At 36.3% G+C, this 25,575-nt stretch overlaps 1 protein-coding gene across 11 annotated transcripts in view; it reads right to left on the bottom strand.

Moving 5' to 3' along the window:
- Positions 1-25,575, bottom strand: part of ripor1 (RHO family interacting cell polarization regulator 1) — a 133,679-nt gene that overhangs the window by 45,952 nt on the left and 62,152 nt on the right. For 4 of the 11 annotated variants that reach the window (XM_087292365.1, XM_087292368.1, XM_087292364.1 and 1 more), the window contains exons 2-6: positions 9,066-9,189; positions 4,102-4,254; positions 3,888-3,966; positions 3,771-3,794; positions 3,591-3,644 (exon numbers count right to left, since the gene is read on the bottom strand). In XM_087292365.1, the coding sequence (XP_087148491.1) occupies positions 3,591-3,644; positions 3,771-3,794; positions 3,888-3,966; positions 4,102-4,254; positions 9,066-9,163 (408 nt within the window). In that variant the 5' untranslated portion in view covers positions 9,164-9,189. 11 annotated transcript variants of the gene reach the window in all.

Below are 25,575 nucleotides of genomic sequence, written 5' to 3'. Positions count from 1 at the left end.
AAACTATTTTTTTCGATAGTCTACAGAACAAACCATTCTTATACAATAACTTGCCTGATTACCCTAACCTGCCTAGTTAACCTAGTTAAGGCTTTAAATGTCACTTTAGGCTGTATAGAAGTGTCTTGAAAAATATCTTATAAAATATTATGTACTGTCATCATGGCAAAGATAAAATGAATCAGTTATTATAAATGAGTTATTAAAACTATTATATTTAGAAATGTGTTGAAAAAATTTGCTCTCCGTTAAACAGAAATTGGGGAAAAAATAAACAGGGGGCTAATAATTCAGGGGGGCTAATAATTCTGACTTCAACTTATACGTTCATTTTTCCTATTTTGTTATGTTTTCCCTCCACCAGAGTTGCCAGGTTTGCATTTTTCTAGTGCAAGTTGTGGGTTGCATTTTTAGTATTAATATGCCGCGGCCACTAGGAATGTAACAATTCACCTAACTCAAGATTCGATATGTTTCACAATACTAATATCACAATACGAACAAACAACTTTAACAAAATTATATGAAACAAATTGAAGGTGAAGAGCCATTTAATTTTTTTCTGCTGCACATTTTTTGCAAAATAATGCATTTTCTGCCATAGCAAAATTGCTAAAAACCAAAAAAAATAATAATAATAATAATAATAACACAAACTAAAGAAGACTTGTTCGTATAAATTAACAAACTATTACATTTTTGACATCTATTTACATTTTTAAAAAGAAATATCAGCATATCTAAGTTTTCTGGAATAAGCTGAGGTCTGCTGAAAAAAACTCTTGAGTTGGGACTGAGATGGCTGGTGTGGAGAGGAAAGCCTTTTCTAAACCAGAGAACAGTGTGTACAGAGGTGGTCAATAGGCTCTCTGATCCAGGAGATTGGCCACTGGCATAAAACACTGATTACTCATTCATTCATTTATTTATTTTCAGCGTAGTCCCTTTACAAATCATGGGTCACCACAGCGAAAAGAATCGCCAACTTATCCAGCATATGCTTTACACAGTGGATGGCCATCACTGGGAAACATCCATACACTCTCATTCGCACACATACCCTACCCTACACATAAACTATTTAGCTTATCCTATTCACTTATACCGCATGTCTTTGGACTTGTGGAGGACACCGGACATGCAAGCTCCACACAGAAATGCCAACTGACCCTGCCTAGGCTCAAACCAGGAACCTTCTAGCTGTGAGGCGATTATGCTACCCACTGTACCACAGTGACGCCCCAACACTGATTATAAAATGACTAATTATAAACTAGAATAGAGACAAGAGTAGAAGATGATTATGAAGTTAAGTAATTAATATTACTTGTATAATTAATTAGTTTAAGTATCAGTGTGATACACATAAGAAGACAATCTTAAATATTTGTATTATTCGAAAATAATAAGCAAATGATTAAAATATGCATAAACTAATTTGAAAAGGAGATAGTAAAAATAATCTAATACCTGCTTCTGTAACAGAACAGCTTTCTCTTTCAGTTTGAAAAACATCTTCACACTATGAAAACACTGATGCACCGTGTGATCTCTGTAGCACTCGTCGGAGCACACGGAGCTGCAAATCATCCGCTCTTCGCGGTTTGGCTTATCAATAGTTTTTTTTTTTACTTACAGACATCTGTGACAGTAGTTTTTTACAGTGCTGGCGGTTTATGTGCATCATATTCGTTGTTCTGTTAGTGTATGTAAAGGTCTTTTTGCAGTATACAGTTAGTGACACACTTCACCACTGTCATTTTACTCTACCCCCCACCTCTAGCTCACCGCTGATGTGCAGGTAAATGGAGTTTGCACCTGTAAACACAGCGCCCTCTCTGTTCAAAAAATGTATCGCGATTCATTCAACATTTCAACTGATTTGAATCGTCACATATTCTAATCGATTCTCAACCAGCTCATGGTGAATCGTTACATCCTTAGTGGACACCAAAATGCTTCTTACTTGCTAATACAAAATGAAAACTAATTTGTTAAAACTAATTTGAAAACTAAATTAGCTAAATTGTTAATTAGTTCCAACTAATTTGTTAATGGACACTGATCCTGGAATTAATACCTGGCAACCCAAAGACCGCTGCGAGTGAGTGAGTGAGTGAGTGAGTGAGTGAGTGAGTGAGTGAGTGAGTGAGTAAAATCGCCTGATGGCACGTCACATATTAAATGGGTGTTTGTTGTATGGAAAGTCAGTCAGTACTTTAAAATAAATACTACATTTACAAGTGTCTTACAAAATGTCAGAGCAAATATGTTAAAACTCTCCTTTTGAGGGAATCCAGCAACTGACTTTGATTGGACAAGGAAATGCAGTTCCACTTTTCATTCATTTTGGGTAGGTTTTGAGGATATTTTTCTTAGATCTGGCAACCTTGCCCTCCTCCATTTCAACAGAGGCCCAACATATCTAACCCAGTAAAAGCAGAGAGACTCCCTGCAGCGCCCTCCGCTCATAAAACACACACTAATCACACATGAAATAGGGCTGGCGAGGAAGAGGAGGAAAGAGGAAGGCCTCTTCCTGTAGTGCAGCTGGCTTGGGTTAGTTTAGGCTGTTAGTACAGACTTCAACAGGTCCAGCGGAGGGTTTAACCGCTCCACGAACAAACCAAGAATCTGAGCAGGCCCTGAAGCTGTCCTCTGCCTGTGACCCGTGTCCCCTGCAGTGGCTCAGCATCCATGAGCATGTTTGCAAGCGGAAAGAAAAACACTGGCTAAGAATGCGTCCACAGTGAGGGGGAGGATTAGGCTCGTTGTATATCCTGTAGGTGACTATCTGTCAGGAAAAAAAGTCCTGATGTACGTGCGCGAATGCATGAGCACAAGCATGGAGAGCTGTTATCAAGGCCACTGGGCCATGCAAGAGCCGTCGTTTGAACAAGAGCAGACCTGCTGAGCTCAAACACACACAACATTGTGTGACAAGTGTGCATAATACATTGTCTGCTCACCGAAATAATACAATTTCTGCTCTACAAGTTTAAGTCAAGTACAAGTCCATCTATCTATCCATCTATATCTATCTATCCATCTATCTATCTATCTATCTATCTATCTATCTATCTATCTATCTATCTATCTATCTATCTATCTATCTATCTATCTATCTATCTATCTATCTATCTATCTATCTATCTATCCATCCATCCATCCATCCATCCATCCATCCATCCATCCATCCATCCATCCATCCATCCATCCAATTAAACATCATAATTAGCTTACACAACTTTATTTAAAAATGTAGAAATTATTTATTATAATACAATGTGATATTGATTTTATATTGTAATAAAATATATTTTTAATCAATAATGAAGACACAATTTGACAGAATATATTCTGTAATGCTAATTTTGCATTTGCATATTAAAGAAATAATAAGTATATATGTATTATATGTAATTACATTTTCCTTACATTCCAAATATAAGGCGTCACATTTTTGTATATTTTCCAACATGTTTTAAATAAAAACTGCTTTTAATAAATATAACTTGGAGTTTTAACACATATTCACACTATTAAGAAGGTTACATTTGATTTTCATAACAGTTAAATAGCAGGCTCACCTTACTAAGATGAAACTCCAGTCGTCTCATAAATCTCTCGATCACTTTCACTTGCTAAGAGAGAACAGAGAATGATATTTAATGCTTAAAACATAATTAACAGTCATCCATAATATAAAATGAGTTCAGGCACTGTTGGTTGTCAGAATGTCAGATGAAAAGGAGGAAGCTTACACTCACCTTGTCAAGTTCATACAAAAAACCCTAGAAAAGAACAACAGCATCATTACAAATCAAACAATACGGAAACGAGCTTGTATTTGTACCATGACACAATTTTAAAGCATCAACACTTACCAAGCGAGAGTTCCTCTTAGACTCCTTCATTTGCCTGTTTAGACCGTCCAGCTCCATTTGATGGACCTGCAGGTATGATCTGCAAAAGTTCAGCATATTATCAGTGTCACAGTCTGTGATTAATGCATTGTGTAAGCAGAACTATTTTATATTAGTTCTAGTGCTGCTGTTGCAAGCATGCACATTTCCAGAGCTCATATGTTTGTGTACATACTGCAGTCCTCTCTTGAGGGCCTCGTACACCTCGTCCAGCCGCTCCGGCTGGGGCACCTTTGGGGGGGGCGATTTAGTGGAGAGCGTGAACATCCTGCTTGCTCTGGAGGGAGTCTTCCTCACACACCCAGGGGTGCTGAACACTGAAAGACTCCTATAGAATACAGATGAGGCACATAAACCTTTAGCCTGCGTTGATCATCTTTGTTGGTTAAACACATTTAAAATGCAATGAAGTATAAAATTTAATTACCAACACAAAAAAAGTTACTTAAAAATAAATAAATAAATAAATATACACACAGTTGAAGTCAGAATTATTAGCCCTCCTGAATTATTAGCCCCCTGTTTATTTTTCCCCAATTTCTGTTTAAGAGAGAGAATTTTTTAACACATTTCTAAACATAATAGTTTTAATAACTCATTTCTAATAACTAATAAAATATAATTTATTTTATCTTTGTCATGATGACAGTAAATGATATTTACTTCTATACAGCTTAAAGTGGCATTTAAAGGCTCAACTAGGTTAATTAGGTTAACTAGGCAGGTTAGGGTAATTAGGCAAGTTACTATGTAATGATGGTTTGTTCAGTAGACTATCGAAAAAATATATAGCTTAAAGGGGCTAATAATTTTGACATTAAATGTTTTTTAAAAGATAAAAAACTGCCTTTATTCTAGCTAAAACAAATTAGACTTTCACCAGAACAAAAAATATTATTAGACATACTGTGAAAATTTCCTTGCCCTGTTAAACATCATTTTGGAAAATATTAAATAATTAAGGGGGGGCTAATAATTCTGACTTCAACTGTTTATATATTATTCGTATAAAACAGTATTTAAATGATTTATTACATTTAATTACAACATTTAATTTTTAATGGTTTATTTTAATATATTTTAATTTTATTTAATAAAGTGATATATTATAATAAAATAAAACCATTATATACATTTCTGATTTAAAATTTTATATTTCTAGGGCCTTTTAGTGGAAAAGTCACAGTGTAAACTGGAGGTAATAAAACTGGAAATGGCCAAAACATACCAGCAAAGAGTTCCAACATAAAATGTTAAATATCTGTTTTTCATCTATGTTCACCCAATCAGAAACTGAAAAACAAGTTAGATGGGGGGTCTTGACACATAAGGGAGTAATACACAATAGTCCAGAAAACCAGACAGCCTCTGTTTTCAAAAGTTTGTGTTTCAGTCCTTTAAAACTTAAATGGAACACTAATTCCCAAACTCTTTCACAGTTTCTAAACGCTGTTTTCATGGGTCAAAGATAGTAGGAGCAGTGTGGACGGCAGGCGAAAAAAATTCAACCCCGGAAACAAATGTAATACAGGAATGGAGAATGCTTTTTTCTGTGTGACTGCATCTTTGCCATATACAGCGTAAATGCAGACAAAGAATACGAGTCACTTTTAAAATAAACAGCAAGCGGACTGTCAAAGACATAGGATCATATATAGTATATGTCATATATGTCAAATATAATAACAAAATCGAAATTGACCATCAAGATCTGCAGAGTAAATGCAGCCTAAATGTTGAGCAAGCAATCTCCCGTGTATTCTGTAGAGACCAATTAGCTTCCCATATGTGCTAACAATGTGATTTCTTCAAGACTGCATGTAAAAGGACAGAATGAGCCTATGCCATCTTAGGTTTTATCACGGAACAACCTGTATGCAAATGATTTAGTGACAACACAGAAAAAGCTTGATAAAGCAGAGGAGCCATTTATAGGCCCAAAACTCTCTCATCCTTATGATAGCATCCTGGTCCATTAATGTACTGTAGGACTAGCTTTTGTCAGACCAATAGCAGTGTATGCTGGAATGCAAAGCAGTATTATGGTCAGCAAGGGAAATGAACAATCTTTTATTTAAATCAATAGCGCTTTAGAACAACACTCATGCTGATCGATTCAAGCTGCAATTGCACTTCTAGGACGGCAGACAGCTCAATAAAATGGAGAGAAAGACGGATACGCCTTGATACAGTTTGTAGTATGAGGATACAGTAGCAACAGGGGAAGAGAGTTCGACAAGTCATTGTAAATAACCTAGATGAGGATATTAAATTAAAATATACACCAATGGACAGATTAAAAACGCCTTGCATAAGCATTATCTATTTTTTTTCCTAAATGACGCAAAGATGAAAATAATAAAATCAGTATGATTTACTTGACACATTTAACCCCTAATTACACTATACTTCAGTTAATCTGTTGTCTTCATAGCTTACAAAGGTTTATTCAGTCTGAATATCTTATTCGATGTTCCTACTTGTCGTCCTGATTGAGGTCTTATTTAATGATTTATGCCGTCTCGGTCTCTGCTACACTTCAACAGCAGGGGTTTGAAGAGAGCTGTACATGCTTTTGAATCAAACTACATCAAGCAAAAGAGTCAATGCTCGAGAGCCACTCCGACCCTTTGAAAAATTTACGTTGCCACATTCTACCTCAAATAACAAAAAGTGGCTTACTTATTAAATAGAAGAGGGGAAAAGGAAATTAATAACAAGCTCAGATAAAGCCTATTCCACTGTTTTGTTGGACTGAAGCCTCTTTGTAGCCACTAACAAATGTCCAACCTTTCCTGCTGGCTGCAGCCATTCGGAAATGTATGTAAGCCTTGCCTATGCTTCCACAGGATATCCTGTCAGCTGTGACTTCCCTTTAAATGCCTTTGGTCATTACTGAAAGGACTAAACATATACATCAGTGCTTGCTCCAAGTTAACCATTTGTGTGTATGTGATGCAAGTAAAGACTGTGTGACGTAACTGTGACAATACTGACAATTAGTATAACATTTAGAATATAACAATATTTTAATGTAAACAGAATTTAAAATAAAAATCTGAAAACACACAAAAACATACTAAACTATACCAAAAAATAAATAAATAAATATATATATATATATATATATATATATATATATATATATATATATATATATATATATATATATATATATATATATATACATACATACATACTCAGCGGCCACTTTATTAGGTACACCTGTCTAACTGCTTGCCAACACAAATTTCTAATTAGCCAATCACATGGCAGCAACTTAATATATTTAGGCTTGTAGACATGGTCAAGACAATCTGCAGCAGTTCAAATCGAGTATAAGAGTGGGGAAGAAAGGTGATTTAAGTGACTTTGAACGTGGCATGGTTGTTGGTGCCAGACGGGTTGGTCTGATGATCTACTGATTGGAAAATCGTTGCTTGGTCTGATGAGTCTCGATTTCTGCTGCGACATTAGAACGGTTGGGTCAGAATTTGCCATCAACAACATAAAAGCATGGATCCATCCTGCCTCGTATCAACTGTTCAGGCTGCTGGTGGTGGTGTAATGGTGTGGGGGATATTTTTCTGGCACACTTTTGGCCCATTAGTACCAATTGAGCAACACCACAGCCTACCTGAGTATTGTTGCTGACCATGTCCATCCCTTTATGACCATAGTGTACCCATCTTCTGATGGCTACTTCCAGCAGAATATTGCGCCATGTCATAAAGTGTGAATCATCTCAGACTGGTTTCATGAACATGACAATGAGTTCACTGTACTCAAATGGCCTTTCCAGTCAACAGAGCTCAATCCAATAGAGCAGCCTTGGCATGTGGTGGAATGGGAGACTTGCATCATGGATGTGCAGCCGACAAATCTGCAGCAACTTTATGAAGCTATCATGTCAATATGGACCAAAATCTCTGAGGAATATTTCCAGTACCTTGTTGAATCTATGCCACGAAGGATTAAGGCAGTTCTGAAGGCAAAATTGGGTCCAACCCAGTACTGGTAAGGTGTACCTAATAAAGTGGCCATATAATGAAATATAAAGTATGTGTGTATGTATGTATACACACACACACACACACACACACACACACACACACACACACACACACATACACACATTTTATAATTATTTTACTACAATATTTAAATATATGAAAATGGTCACAGAAGGATTTCACTAAACACTTTAACACAACTGATTAACTGTAATGTAATGTAAATGTAATGTGTATTTATATAGCGCATTTATTGTGTGTGGCCATACACCCAAAGCACTTCACAATCATGATGGGTCTCTCTCTTCACCACCACTAGTGTGCAGCATTCACTTGGATGATGCGACGGCAGCCACAGAACAACGGTGCCAGTGGGCTCACCACTTACCAGCTATTGGTGGAGTGGAGAGACAGTGATAGAGCCAATTCGGGGGAAGGGGATGATTGGGAGGCCATTATCGTAAGGGCCGATAGAGGGACTTTGGCCAGGACACCAGGGTTATACCCCTGCTCTTTCACGAGAAATTTTCACGGTTTAATGAACACAGAGAGTCAGGACCTCGGTTTAACGTCTCATCCGAAAGACGGCGCCCACTGACAGTTAGGACTCACACAGACCACAGGTTGAGTGCCCCCTGCTGGCCTCAATAACACCACTTAAAAACAGCAACCTAGTGTTTCCTAGTGGTCTCTCATCCAGGTACTGACCAGGCTCAGCCCTGCTTAGCTTTAGTGATTAACCTATCTTGGGCTGCAGGGTGACATGGCTGTGGCTTTTAGTGTGGCTGAAAGTTAGTTAATGAAAATCTAATTAAATTACAAATGCTACAGCTGTGTTTGCTATTGAATATAAATCATACGCAATATTAATAATGCTGTCTCACCGTTTTCAAACAAGTCACATTACAAGAAATGAAACTAGTCTATTGATGATGTGTCATTAAAATGCATTAAAATCAATGGCATTTTCACTTTTAATGCTGAACGTGAGGGCTAAGGCCAAAACATTAAGATCCTAAACGTATCATGAATATTTGATTTCAACCTTAATGCACTCGTGAAAGAACTGCTCCTTATCTTTTGTTTTAAATATGACTTCATTTTTTGGCATGTTAACAACACTGACCTATAGGACTTGTCGTAGGAGTTGACTCCGGCGAACGACTGGCTTCTAGTGATGGATCTGCCCACGACCCTCCGCGTGGGGCGCACAGAAAGGGACATGGTGGACACAGATTTGGAGGGACTCCCTGCAGACAGATAGAAATAATATATGAGGTCAAGGCATAACAAAAACCTACTGGTAAAAAAGTCTCATCAATTCTAAATGAAAGTCTTTTCTAAAAGTGCAGTCTTTGCATTTTCATTGACAAAAATTTAGCCAATAAAATCTCATCATAAGCCTTTGGTGCAGAGGCCCTCAGGCCCTAAATGAATCAGCAGATTGTTTCATTTATTTTAAAGAGGATATTGCGGTTCGCTATGAACAAACTCTCTGACCGCTCAAGATAAAAGCATTTTAGATTAAAATTGCTGTATTTCCTGGAAACAAACCATCAAACTTAATACTTTTGTTTTTATATTAGGCCTTTGGACGAAAAAATGCTTAAACCATTAAACTCAAATTTCTTGTGCAGTTTCAATTGTGCATTTCAAAGCATGTAGAGCACAACTAGTGGGTGTCATGCAACTTAGATGAGGAAAAGCAAGTGATTCCATCCAAACCAAGTGAGGTTTCATATGAAAAAAAAACTCACTTCAGCTACAGTGAACTCAAAAGGAGGTAAAATTTCAATTGTGTTTTCACTCTAAATCTAAAAAGAAGAAAATATTATAACCCATCAATGAAAAAAGACATTTAAGGATAGCAAGCCAAGGATGACATTTATATGTTTTATAATTTATTAATCCTCAACCTGTTAGACTTTATTAATCCTCAACCTGTTAGACTTTATTCTGAGTAACATGAAAGATGTTCAGAAGAACGCTTGTAAACAAACTGTTTTGTTCCCACTTATGTTATTATATTTTTTGATCATTTAAAGGAAGTCAATAGAAACCGAAACTGTGATCTTCATTCTTTTGTGCACCTGCACCACAAAACAAATAATAAACCTTAATTCATGCTTAATAAACCTAATTCTCGGCCATGAGTAGGTCTAAGATAATACACAACAGATAATTATACAAGACATCTTTTTTTGTATTCTACTGAATTGTCTACAGAATTTCATTCTAATTAAATAAATATTCCTAAAAAGATTTCTTAAATTATTTTAGCATCACTCCAGTTGTGTCATTGGATTAACTTCTGTTTTTTTATTTAGAAAAATAATTGTATAATATCAAAAATACTGTTAACCCTAAAAAATAACACCCTAAAAAAATATATAAATATATATTTTTTATTTTTTAGGGTGTGCTGTGCCCCAGTAGAGCTTTATGTCTAGCAATGCCCTAGATGAGACTCTGATTGGTTTAATGCATGTTACGCTCAAAACACATCTATAACTCATTACGAGAATAAGCACAACCCTGTTAGACCATGCACCGCAGTACAAACCATATTTGTCTGTCCTTAAAATAGCGAAAGTGGATTCGGGCATGCTCTTAATGCTTTTGTGTCATGTGCTTTAGACTTTGTGTCTAGATCGTTAAAATACAGCCCTATCACTCTAAGCTAATCATAGCTATATATTTTAGTTATATCACCCTGACTTAGTTATGCTGGAAAACAGAGAATCAAATCCTGCTCTTAAGCATAGATAAACAGTTTCTAGATAAGCCATTCGTGAAGTTCCTTGTGTATAATCAGTGAGGCCTGTTATCATTGACCATGTCATGGCATATCAGACATAAAAACACTCAGTGGACACAACGTAGGAGGACAGAGTCAAGATTACACTTAACACCACACCAATCACTGAGGATCTCAGCTAGGACAGGAACCATACGGACCTGCTCAGCCCACAGCTGGGACGATGTGCAAAAAAAAAAAAAAATCTGACGAGGACGATATGAGTGCACAAAACAGACACTTAGACCAAAGATACACCCGTGGATTAACACAGATAGACTGCTAGTGCAAACAAATCAGTCACATTTATCACCATCAAAAGTCTGAGGTTATCAGTGTAGCGGTGGAAAGTCAGGAGCATGTTACGTGAACATGAAGAAACATGTGCAATGCAGGGTTGGAAATTAATGAGGGCTAATGGCAAGATAAAAAAGCCGGCAGAATTCAAGATAAGGAGGTAGGAATAATGCCACATGCACAAATATACAAAATCTGATGAGTAGTCTCACACGGAATCTGTGCAAGCAGAATTCTGCAGATTTCTAGCCCCTCATTGAGTCTATTTATTTACTTGTGTAAATGTGTGTAAATTTATATCTATTCAGTTTTTTTTTTATTAATTGCAGTAATATTATTGACTAATATGAAAATATTTTTATGATTTATTTACATTTATTATTTTTGTAAAGTAATATTTTCTGTCTTTTTGTAAATATATTATATGGGAAACATGCTTTGTTTACTTAATAAAGTGGATATAATTGCATTTGCATTGTAAACATAAAATACAAATTTAAAAGGTATTACCTTTTATTTCATATATTAAGGTTTTAGTTATGATACTCCCAAAATAATTTGGCAGATTGTTAACACAATGCTGCGCAAAAATGTAGTTACTGTATTGTGATAAATATCGTTATTAGAATTTGAGTTTATTCATTTCGTGACATGAGATTTTTGTCATAGCGCCCAGCACTTAGTGGACATGGCAATACTTTATGAGCGAGCTCTGCTAAAGCAACCTGCCAAACCTTTAAAACAATACAACTTAGGTGGATTTAGGGTGAAAACGCTCCTCATCCAGTTTGGTTTTGTCTTCATTGCATTTCAGAAAAAACAGCCTAAATCATACATCCATTCTCACAGTGTACCAACTGTGTATGAATCACATTATGAATCAGGGAGCAGTACGCAAAAGTTCAGGGTAAGAAAGACAGAGAGCAACTGTGGATGTTTTCAAAAGTTTGCGTCCAATCTGTCTAACTGAAACGGATCACCAATGGTTCTAAAACTAAAACGGCGTCTTTAGCATTTTTAAAAAGGTCTACCTTCATGGAACGAAGATGCTGAAATAGTGTGGATGTCAGATGTAACCGTAATAAAGCCTATGTGTTTTGCAAAAGACACCTAATGTAAAGTTCAGACTGCACGATTTTAGCACGATTTTGAGAAAAAAATCATCAACAAATGCCTGAGATAACTGGCAACTTGGTGCTAATATCGAAGACGCAATCTGGGAGAATCGCCGATGACCCATGGCATGCTAAATATCTGGACCTGTCATTGATTCAAAATCATGCCGTGTGAAATATGTTCCAGGTTAAAATAACATCAGCGTTTACCTACAGCCAATGAGAAAGCAGCATCCGTGTGGGTATCTGCAGGCCAGCGGAAGGTTGGGGGAGGAAGGTATATAGACCACTATATCAACAAGCATGGTTTCGGTTAAGAAAAGGGCTTTTTTTCATTCTACTTGGACCCAAAAATGGAGGAAAAATGAGTAGAAATATGGCAGGAGCACCCGTGTCTGTTTGACATGTCAAAAACGTTGGAGAGAAATAGCTAATTTCCTTCAAAAGCCAGGTGAGCAAAATAAGTACATTTTCTACCCCACTAAAGTCTTCTTTCTTGTAATGTAGTTAATAACAAAAGATATAACCTTGCATTGTTTCCATGGCACTTGTCACGTGTGTTTGGTTGTGTGATGTAGTTTGAGGAACGAGACAAAGTTTTCTGTGATTCTTCCTATTTTAAAGTCATGCACTGTAAAAACCCCTGTCGCCGATTCATCTTGCAGTGTGAACAGCAGCGACGGAACTGTAGTCATGCAGTGTGAAAACATCTGTTATGTGACTGCTTTGAAAATCGTGTGGTCTGAACTCAGAATAAGCTGACAGGTTTAGTTTTTATGTGCTAAATTATTGTTATTACTTTGATCAAAAGTTGAAAAGTCTTGAAAATCTAATAATAATTTTACAAATGCTCAAAAAGCAATAAACAGGTTAAGCGCGACTAACTAAAAAAGATTAAATTTAACTAACAAAAATCTACATTTTTACTGCATTTTATGTGTGGCCAAAATATGTGGAATTTCTCCAACCACAAAAACCTATTTCATGAATTATTCAATTAACTGACACTGATAGCCATTATTACAATATCACGAGCAATGATCAACATAACAAAACCTTATAGTTTTCAAATAAGACCACTTATCCAGCACAAAGCATTATGTAACCGCAGCAGCTTGGCTCTGTGTGAACAGGTCGAATGCAGTTACTTTTGTGTTAAATTGAATTAAGATGTAATCTTTCCAGAGAACAGCAAAGGGAGAGAAACAGGCCATGAAGTCAGATTACAGAGAGATTCAGAGGTGTGAGCCAGCATATCTGAGCCCATGGGGTCATTTAAAATATGACGTCGACACAAGTGAGGTTTAGTCACCATAATGACCCTGACTAGGACAGTCAGCGCTTGTGGTTTTGATCAGCAACAAAGGGCAGTGCCCTGGACTCAGCAATGCATCACTGGATTAGGGAAGGAAGCTAAAGTTTATTTTAAACCCAAAGCAGAGGAACAACCTATAAGGCTTTCTGCACATTATGAAAATCTTGTGTGTGAAATGCCTCATTTTTCAGTAATGAGGATGCTGAAGCCCACCTGCGACTCTCTGGACTGACTGAAGTATTTCAGCTATGTGATATTCATTCAGAGACCGGCAGAGCTGCTGAAGGCAGAATTATTTGCGCTGTGCCCAGCGAGAGAGCGTCACGGCTGGGGAACAGAGCAGGACATATTCTGCCCTCCAGCCTAAAACCTCCACAGAGAGGGAAAAAAAAATCCAGATTGTCTTACTGGGATGATGCATTAGGAACTGGATTCCTTTTTTTTTAAATAACTTCTGAGCTTTTTTTTTTTTTTTGTGGATTTGCACACTTTGTTCCTGTAAAGATATTAGTCTTCTCTGAATTACAATATTAAAAGCTTTCCGAAGTAAATGATCAACTCAATTAGCAAACCAACTATAACAACCAAGCTTACGGAGCAAAAGGATGTCAATATTTCAGAAGCATTACAAGTTTTACTTATTCAAGGTTTCTTTGTTTGTCTGGTGATCAGTGAAGAGTGTAAACAGGTCTGTTGATGCTGAGGGGAAAAAAAAAAAAAAACTTTTGTGCTTCCAAGTGTGGAGGAGGGGAAACCGTTGAGGGAAGTGGAATTTTTTCATTTCCCGCAGGATATTTAACCGTCTGATGGAGAGAGGAAAGAAAAATAACATCTGCAGATAACTACTGCTAGAGATAAATCCTAAATTTGATATTTCTATACTTCCCTTGCCACAATTCATTTACAATGTATCAGTCAGTATACTGAATTAAAAATGTGAATTTGCAATTTCTTGTTTCTACAAAAGCGCTTTACCTAAAATTCCAGAGTGCTTTCTGATTGACCAGCTGACTTGGTTTTATGTTTGGAATTGGTTAAACATCTCATGCATGACAGAAAATTACACCCCTCCAAATAACTGCATACAAAATCGCAAAGTTATGTCAGAGCACTACTACAAAAACCTTTAAACCATTTAAAATAAAAGTAGAAGGACTACAACTAATTATTATTCTGAAAACAACTATTGTAATCAATCACTTATCAATCAGCAGACTTTAAACAATTTAAAAATTTCAAAATACTACATAAAACAAGTTAATCACTTCAGGTTTTAAAATGTTAAACAATTGCATCACTATTGCAATTGTATCAGTTTATATGCTATTGCAATTGTATCATATAATATTGTCATTTAATATTAGTAAAATTGTGTTGTTTTTACAATAATAATGCAAAAATAAGTAGATTTGGCATACAAAATATCTTACATTTTCAAATGTATGGAAAAAGTAAACTTTGTATTAGGGTTGGGTCGATAGACGATGCCAGTGTCTATCTCTGATGGGTGATTGATATCAAGATGCTGAGACAGCATCGCGATCCACCGCCCTGCCCCCGTCGCAGCAGCAACATGCTTGTGAAAAATACACATGGCCCTGTTTACACTAATTCGTCTTAGTTTAAAAATGCCATTTTAGAGCGAAAACACTGGCGTTTCATCAAGCATTGCTGAAAAGCCCTCCTCCCTTGATATACAGCTGAAAATGCACATCACGTAACCACACACAAATACACACACACACTCTGTCATGTGTTGTAGTGTATGCTCGCGTCTGAGCTCCAGCAGTCAGCGGGTGCTTTGAGCACAAAACCAACCAATCGGACAATTTATCGAGGATGTACCACTGGATCGCGTCTCACTATTGTTGTTAAACAAGATATTTAATTAATCTTGTCTTTATCTAAAGACTCTTTGGTCATTTGAATCTATCAGGTAATGTCTCACAGCGTCAGTACACTGCTTCAATTCTTCACTTTCACACTTGTACTTAGTAATTTTAGCGAAAGCCTCAGATACTGTTGGTTGGTTCCGGTTGGTTGTGCACCTTTTTACCAACCAAGTTTGTCAACGTCATTATAACAAGACTGATCACTCTGCCTATTCATGCCAGAGTGCCGCGGAAAAAGTGATTGACAGGTGATAATTTGCGTGTAACTTATCTTTATTTATTTATGATTTCGTTATGGGTAAAACAAAGACCATGCGGGTCAGGTAGTTGAAACAAGCTACAAATAATGAATTCGTTATGAATTAAATAATTATTCATAAATCATCGTCCATCACAATGTTTCACATTAGAAATTGTACAATGCCAAGTTGGTCAGCATCACCCAACCCTATGACACATCTCATGTATATTGAACAAACTAAATGTATGGGATTAGATGCTTTATTTTAAGTTACATATTTAAATTTTGTGTCCACAGTTCACATCTTCTATTCCCTTAAAATGGCTTAAAGAGCTATTAAATTAAAAAAGAAAAGAAAAAGAACTGTTTACAAACTGGACAATCAGGTCAAGTTTATTTATGACAGTGTTTTTTCTAACTGCATTACTGCAGGCCATTACATTAGCTTAAAGGAGATCTAAATACTGTTTAACAACAAATAAATATTAGACAAATTGATATCAATGATTATCTATATACATTTCAGCTCTAAGCTTAAAAAAACCTTTTTAAAAACAGTCTACTGAATTTTTACTTCAATTCACAGCATCTGTACAAACCCAAGTAACTGAAGAGAAGTTATTTCTCCTGACAGACCTCATAGAAAATATCTTAACGCAAACATACAAACACAAACACCTGCTGGCGGGCCTCCTTCCTCCTTCGTGTCACCAGGTAAACAATGCAAGTGACACATTCTCCTCCTTCGCCATGACTCCAGTGGGAATCAGATGTCTCCTACATTCCCTTCATACACCGGAAGCATTCACCGAGAGCAAATAAACACCATCAAAGCTTCATCCTTCCAGCTGTTGTTGTGCGCCGGGTTCCCACCCGTCCAACAGGACCCAACGCCACCACTTGTGAAATGGTTAGACAGTCAGACCGCAGGTTTTGACAATAACCAAAGCTGGTCAGGCTCTTGTGAAGCATGTGGATCAGAGCGGCTGCATTGTTCTGGTGCTCTGGCTTTGCTCCAGGACTATTCCAGAAAAAACACCTAGGGGCCTCCACACCCCTGATCTCACACCAACCAACTGGAATCCAACAATTGCACACTCTGTCAAACAAGCCAAATTAATGCGATGATGCACCAGGCCATATTTTATGAATGCATACACAACAGTCACAGTTTTCAAGCTTCATCCAGATGCTGCTAGAGGTTTGAGTGAACACCTGTAAAATAAAAGCAGGCTTTCCACTTCCTTCTCTGTCATGATAGGACATTCATTATGCTGGAGCCAGTAGCCTCTCTGTCTCGGACACATTCCATTCATATCACAGATTACCAGGGTCTGGTGTCCGTCAAACAAACACTAGTAGGATATACAGCCAGAGGGGAGGAAACCTAAAGCGGTGTCCCAAAAACCTCGGTGGGAACAAGCAAAGAGAGACAGTCGACTCCCAAAACATCACACTGTAATATCTGGGATCAATCCTGCACCTTTAAAATCCCACTTTACACTCTGTGCCGGTTTTCTCTTACCATGCGGAAGAGGCACATAGTAAAAATGAATAATAAACACAAATAAATGAACAAACAAACTAAAAAAGTTGGTGTGACTGATAAACAAAGCTGTTGGCATATTTTAAAATGGCTCTAGGCCAGTGGTCCCCAACAGTTTTATCATCATGGACTGGGTAACGCTTGACAATTTTACCGTGGACAGGGGGCACTGGGGGCAGTGGTTTGTAGGTTGCTGGTTCTTTGTTTGTCTAAGATAGTTAGTTTACCGAAATGTGTTGATTCCATACAAGCTAAAGTTGATTGGTCAGTTCTTGTGATGTGACTCGCAGTGCGCTCACGGTAGTCATTCAACTGTGTGCGTCTGGAAGCTGTGAGCGCGTGAAGTCGCTTGCACATAAGCTGCGCACCTTCATTGGAAATAACAAACTTGCACAAACTCTAGAAAAGACTATATATGCATACGGCCTCTTAAATGTTGCCGTCATTTGCGATCTCCAGCAGTTTCATAGTGTTGACAAATAAATTGCGAATCCATTTCTTGTCAGTTTATGGGTCCTTCACTGGGCCTTTTCCACTATGCAAAAAAAAAAAAAAAAACTTTTCAAAGATTTCTGTTTCTTACATATTTCGCTTCTTTTGGGTTCAATTTTGGCACTCATGTGACCTAGATGTAACCAAGACAATGCAGTCATTTTTCAAGACAAAAGATTTTTCAAAATTAAAGATTGTTCAGACTCAGATAATAAATAAAACTAAAACAATTAAAGATTTCTGTGTGGAAATTTTTAAATAATGATATTGACAATGCTATTAACATCGGCTTAACCGATATATCAGTCTATCACTATTTTCTTTGAATATTTTGTAATGAAATGCTGCAATGAAAATATTCAATACCAGGATATGACAACAAGCACCTTGAGAGTTATTAATAGTCATGTGGCTTTTTGAAATCCCTTAGCACTTAACATTTGCCCCACATGGTGTATCCTTCCTTCCATTCTATGAGAGAAGGCCTGAAACAAGAATCTCGCTCTGTTTCCCTTTTCCTCCCTCTCCAACTGCAAATCTTTGGATTACCTCAAGTGTTAAGAAATATCATTAATAATAAGCCAATATTTTTAACCGTTCTCTGCAACATTAGGCCAGACCTGTGGTCTGGAGTTGCAAGGATCATGCAAGGCTCATCTAAATGAGCATTTACAGCTTTAAGTAAACCAGAGGTAAACTTTAGGACCTCCCTGTGTGTTTGTTCTAGTTGACCCCACAGTGCCAGGCCGAAGTGTAGCCCAAAGTAAACACACTCTGGCTTACTTGAGTACAGTACCATTGCATGGGAACCCAGTGGGACGTCTGTCCCAGGGGGACAATGGTCTGTCCACAAATCCCAGAAACATCTGGACAGAAACAGTGTTGAACAATGACAAAAACCACAAAGCCACCATCATTCGCCTCCAAACTAACTCAGGTCTGTGAAAGCACACAACTCCTGGTGTGAGGAACTGTATCAAATCTCTTGACAGATTACTTTCATTTCTCTACAGCTGACCACACTGCTGAGTAGTTTTATGGCAGATTTTTTTAACAGTTTTTCAGCTCAGATTTGTTCTCTGCAGTAGAATATATAATAGGAAGGAACTTTTATGACTGTCCTTATCACTTGTTGTGTACTTGAACTAAAGCTGTCGAAGTCCTTGGCAAGTCAAAACAAAAGTTTTGCTCAGCCAATGAAGAGGAATTTCAATGAGCAGAAAAAGAGAAAAATCATTCTACAATAAAGCACAATAATCATTTGAAACAATCAGTCACCATAACACATGTGACCATAAACAAACATGAACACCTTTACAACAAACACCAACAATCACTATGAAACTCAGCAAAATCAGATACCTAACAATACCTAAAACACATCTCACTGTCAACTTAAGTACAACAGAGTACCTCCATATCCACTATACATGGTATCGTCTTCTGTTGAATGCGCAGTCAAGCAAGTATTCCTCAGGTTTGTGTTGGGATCCTTCAAAGGGAATAAGTAGAAAGCCCAATCACAGTCCCAGCTGTGGTGGTCTTCATCGCCTGCTCAGACTCTCGCATACAGCACTGGCAGAAAGCGAAAGAAAGAAGCTGCCAGGAAATGGGAAGGCCGTCGCCCTCTCTCCGCAGCCCACTCCTCCCCCTCATTCTGTTTCCCGTTCACTTCCCTGTCTGACATCACACTCTTCCTGCCTCTCCCAGTTCCAGCAAACGGCCTGCGCTTACTGACTTAATGATAAACACCCAGTGCAGACTCACTCCAGAAGTTTCCAGGCTGTTAATAATGACTCTGATGCTTTCATATTAACATAATCAGACAATATATTATACTGACTTGTCTTGAAAAGGGAAATTACTTTAACTTCTTAAAGAAGCTCAAGAGTGTGCTTAACTCACAAATTAAATTCAAACACTGTTTATAAGATTCATGTTTGTTTTTCAATTCAAGCTCATTCTAAATCTATCAAATCGCTGGTCTTGATCTTGAGATTTACATCAATGTTCGGTCACAGATTCAGTGCAGACTCAGTAAAGAAGTTTCCAGATATTTACATAATGTGGAGCCATGTTTAATATTGACTTCAACAGTGGAAAATAAAAATTGGTTAAGTCAACCTTCTTAAAGGAACTCAAGAGTTTTTTAAACTTACAAATTATTTTCTAACACTTTTTACAACTTTTTTGTTTGCTTTTTAATTCAAGCTCATTGTAAATCTATCAAATGGCTGGTCTTGATCTCAAAATCTATATCAATGTTTGATCACAGATTCAGTACAGATTCATTAAAAAGTTTCCAGATATTTGCACAATATGTCAGCAAATATATATATATATATATATATATATATATTGACTTCAACAGTGGTGAAACGTCTTTGAAAAGCTAGATGGGTTACATTAACCGTTTAAATGAAGCTCAAGAGTGTTCCGAACTCACAAATTACCTTCAAACATAGTTTGTAAGATTCTTGTTTGTTTTTCAATTCAAGCTCATTGTAAATCTATCAAATCATTGGTCTTGATCTTGAGATTTATATCACTGTGCGGTCACAGATTCAGTGCAGACTCATTAAGAAGTTTCCAGATATTTACATCATGTGGTGGCATATATAGGCTAATATTGACTTCAACAGTGCAGAAACTTCTTTGAAAAGCTAAATCGATTACGTCAACCCTATTAAAGGAAGCTAAGAGTGTTCTAAACTCACAAATTATATTCTTACACTGTTTATAAAATTCTTGTTTGCTTTTCAATTTAGGCTCACTGTAAAGTGTATCGCTGGTCTTGATCTTGAGATTCATATCAGTATTTGGTCACAGATTCAGACTAATTCCCACTTCCCAGAATCCCACTCCATACGGTAAGCCTGATCACTATCTATAATGTGACACAGCAGTAGAGCATTGCCTGTGGATACTTAGCATCAAAGACAAAATTATATGTGGAAATAGCCAAATCGGTATAACAGGTTAAACTCCCATGCTGTAAGGCTGCATTTATTTGATCATAAACATACAAATGTTTTCTTTGTAATTTTTTAAGTTGTAGCTGTCTTTAATACTACTCGATCTTTCAGAAATTCGCCTAATACAGTATGTTTTGAGCTAAAAACAACAACAGCAAAAATTATTGTTTCTATTAATGTTAGAAACAGTTGTGCTGCTTAATTTTTTTGTATAAACCAAAATATATTGTGTTTTTTTTTTTCTTTTAAAGATTTCAGCTTCAAAGATGAACGGAAAGTTAAAGACAAAAAAATTACAATACATGGACGGTAAATTTAGCACACACCTACTGTTCAGAACAGGGCAGGACTAAGAAGTCTTTTCATAAAAATGTTTTCAGCCAAAAACTATAAACTAGTATTCAGAGGTTTTGTCTTTTTGTTTACACAACAACATAAGATTTGTGACTGAATGTGCATAAATTTGAAAACAGATTAGAAGGTGGAACTTTTTGAAAATGCTGCCTTGTCGTGTCAATGTAAACACCGAAAAATGAAAGTCTTTGAAAACAGTGATGTTGTGTAACTACAGTGTTTACAAGAGTGTAGATTAAAGGCAAGTGCAAACAAACAAACAAACACAAAAACGGCGGAGTATATTGTAGTGCTCAAGTATTTTCTCAAGCTTCATCAGCAAAGTGTGAATTTACTTCCCATTACAATCAAAAGTGGAGATAGATCTTACACACTTGGTAAATTATACATTCATTCTTTGACAAAAGTATAGTCGTCGATGCCAGTTGAAATAGTAACAAATAATATGACAAAATAATATGTTTCTTATGGAAACATTTATAGCCTGAGATATCAAGACATTTGTGCTGGCCATGACATGAACATTATTGAGCATGTCTGGGGTAAGATGAAGGAGGAGGTATTGAAGATGAATCCAAAGAATTTTGATGAACTCTGGGAGTCCTTCGAGAACACTTTCTATGCTATTCCCGATGACTTTATCAACAAGTTATTAAGTCATTGCAGAGATGTATGGATGCAGTCCCCCAAGCTCATGAGAGTCAAACACAATATTCATTATTTTTCCACTGCACCATGACTTTATATTCTATACTGTACATTATTTCTGTTAAGTGACAAGATTTTTGTCTAAGCAATGTCAGACCTTACTGTCCTAATTAAATAATTAAAAATCAAGGCATGATCCAATTTTATTGTGGTAAAATAAGCGTAATTTAGAGGTCCTGGCTTTTCATATAAGCCACTTCTGATACCAAATGATCAACTGGAAGTCAAGTTATTATTTGCTGTTTCTATAACTTGGATAGACGACAAGACTTCTGCCAGGTAATGTAGACATGGGTGCCTAACCGGTGACATGTAGCTCATCGATCCCCTGGCTGGAAAAACAGTTTACAATGATAATGAAAATGCAGAACACTGACCTGGTATATATAATTAAGCGTTTTTGGCTATTTTCCTGGATGTGTGTAAATGGTTTTGAAAAAAGTGCTGTGTAGACATTAAACTTTTTCAAAACACAATTGCTGTCATGTAAATGTAGCCTTAGTCCTATGTTAGGAGTTATTGTACGAGTTATTGATTAGATAAAGGGGGATTTAAAAGCACAGATGAATAAAAATAAAATGTTTAAGCGGACAAAATTACTGGAAAAGTCAAGCGAACATCACCAAAGATCAGCAATATTCGCAATAATTGGCTTTTAATTGCTATTTAAAGTCAATTTAAAAACAACAATTTATTTTCCAAAGAAATCTTTACACTTCGATTTGTTATTATGCATATTTGCTAAATCTATGTAGCTGTCAAATATTTAATAACATAATGCCATATTATGCGAAAGAATTATGAATTTTTGTTAAATGTATAAAACTTAGCTTGCCCAAGAAATATGTTGCAAAACTGATTTTTTAGTTCCCCCTGACCAAGAAATTAAAGTCGAAAGATCCTTTGTGGCTTCCAAGATAAGTGATGACGGCAGCAACAGCTCATCAAAAACACCAGATGAAGCCCAGCTTAACACAACATACCATTATTGCAGGGCTGAAATGACAGATCAAAAAACAAACACGCTCGTGATAATATGAGTAAGGGGAAATGCTGAAGACAGGCAGCTTGTATGACTGGTTTTTAATGGAGTAAACATCACATTTCATTATAAACATTACTAATAAACAGCTCAGCTCAAATTCCTCCCTGATAGAAGCCACGGAAGTTGGTGCTCATATTTCTGTAATTGCCGTTCATATGCGTCACACACACACATTAAAGGCTGAAGCAGCAGCTGATGCTGTGTGTTGTGGTTGTATAGTAGCTGTCGTCGTGATTATCAGCCTGTCACATTCAGAGAGGCTGAAGAAGAGATTTCTGTCAGCAACACACCACAGACGTGTGTCTAGAGGTCACAGCACTCACTCAACAGCAACTGAAAAGCCACTGTGAAGCCGTCACAAAGTATGTCTGTTTCAGTGTTTGTCTGTGTTTGAATATTTGTCCAACACAAAAGACACACGCTTGAGTGTACTATACAAACACAAGGGAAAATTCAGGAATAACATAGTATGCACTAGGAGATGGATGATATATTGGATGAATATAGTAGTATTTATTTATATACAGTATACAGTCTGTTATACTGTAAATATGTTTACACATTTGAGTAACATTTAAACACAACCTTTATTTTAATGTGCAACTCAATAGTATTACAAAAAACTGAAAAATTTAGAAAAAAATGTGTTGGATCAATGAATTGTCAATAATAATTATTAATATTAAATGTCAATACATTAAAATAGTCAATTAATAGATTAAAATTCTGATTCAGCTATTAAATAAACAAAAATATGATCACAGTATGTTTATTATTAAAATAATTTAGTAGTAACATATGGTTTTTCTTTTTTATTGTTATAAAAGTGTATATTTCTTGGTTCATTTCGGGAAAAAAAAGTAGATTCTTTTTTTTTTTTTAGAAATAAATAACTGTTCTGCTGAAATGAGAACTGTTTGGATTGAAAAATTTGCCATTTCAGATCGAATACTTTGCCCTTTACAAATGAGTTACCTAAAATATTTAATTAAGCATTTTAATATATCACCACACATTTTACACTAAACTATGCTTCAGCAATTATTCTTATATGTGGATGTGCTACTCAAAAAGTACTTCTTATTATTCTCATTGCTGGCAACAGTTGTGCTGCTTAATAATTTTGTAGAAATCGCGATCCTTTAAACATTTTCCAACCCCTAAAATATTTTAACTGCCATTTTCAATCAATTTACCACATTCTGGCTAAATAGAAATATTGATTTCCTAATAAACAAACAAGACTCCAATGAAATGACAATATTTAAGACACATATGTGAATGAAAATGTAATACAGTTTTTGTTATATTTTTACATATATTAGAATGTAGGGTTGTCACTATACTGGAATTTAGTACCAACCGGTACTGACATTTTTAAAAACTTGCATTTCTCGCGAACATTTGAGCATTATGAAGTCAAGACGATTAGCTGGTCTGTCTACAAGCTGACATACGAGTGATTTGCTGATGAATCTTGGCTTTAATACGCTCCAGTGTCCCTGTATCTGTGGTTACACTCAGTAAACAGCGGAGAGTTCAGTGAATTGATGACCTTTACGGCCAATCACAGTCCTTTCTGTTGAGCATGTGAACACAATGGCAATTCAGCGCTGTTTAAGTACCTGCTCAAAAGCGCTCAAATGTTCGAGGGAAATTGACATTTTTAAAATTTCATTAATGATTGGAACTGAATTCCGGTATCGTGACAACCCTATTAGAATGTGTCAGATCTCTTTTTTCCTTTTAAAAACTTATAAAAGGCTCTATTTAAAGATCAACACCACTAAAACACAAGTTATTTGTCAATGTAAAGTTTTAGCCTATACACTTTGTCACTAAAAGTCATCCTATGAGTCTTCATGTCAGTATAGTAACACAATGGTGCTCTCCTTTTCAGAGCTGATATCAGTCCAACACTCTCTCAGTCAGTAGGTCAGCAGACTGAAGCTTATCTCAAGGTGTCTGATTATTCATTTCCTCACACAATTAGTTTATTATTACTGGTATCATGCTGTGGATAAGGTATAAGCCTGACTGGGGTTTATCTCTGTACCGCAGCATGACATCACTATAGTGATAATAATGTTTCTGTTATGGTGATGCCAGGGCAATGAACCACATGAAAATCACAACACTGACTAGCTGACCAGAGTTGTTTACCATTTCAGAATGTGATATTAAAAGCATGTTATGAGCATGCAATTAAATTCAACCAGAAAATAATATTGACATAAGGCCATAACAAGTTTCAAAACCAAAAATTATAGACTTATATTGTTGCAGAAAATTACAGATTTTAGATGTTAGATGTGAATTGGTGTGTAAATGGTGTAACAAAGTCAGTGCGAAAAAATATAAAGTTAACATAATGTGACAATGTACATGCAAAGTATTTGTGTATTAGAATCCAGTTATTCAGTTTTCCATATACATCCAGTTACACTATTTTCATTGCCATTCTGTCATATTACAAGTAGGGCTGCACAGTATATTGTTTCAGCATCGATATCGCAATGTGTCCATCTGCAATAGTCACATCGCCAGATCTGCAAGGTTGAGTATGAATTATAGTTGACCAGGAGCAACAGAACACATGCGACTTGTAGAGTCACTGCTAAGTTTAACCATAATAGAGTGAAAGTTTATCATTTGCTTGTGTTTTTAAGGCCTGTGACTGAGCATACAAGACAGTTTAAAACATTCAGGCAAAAAAATGATTATGTTTGGGGGTGTAACAAAGCTTAATTGTCATTTAATTATTTATACAGAAAAAGAACTATCTAAATTTCAACAAGTCTATTTTACTTCCCCAATTGGCAGATAATTCAGCTTGTTTTAAGAAAAAAAAACTCTAAA

Source organism: Danio rerio, chromosome 18, assembly GCF_052040795.2.
Source record: "Danio rerio strain M-AB ecotype USA chromosome 18, GRCz13ab, whole genome shotgun sequence".
In the NCBI taxonomy this organism is placed as follows: domain Eukaryota; kingdom Metazoa; phylum Chordata; class Actinopteri; order Cypriniformes; family Danionidae; genus Danio; species Danio rerio.
This window is presented reverse-complemented; position numbering and strand designations above follow the sequence as displayed.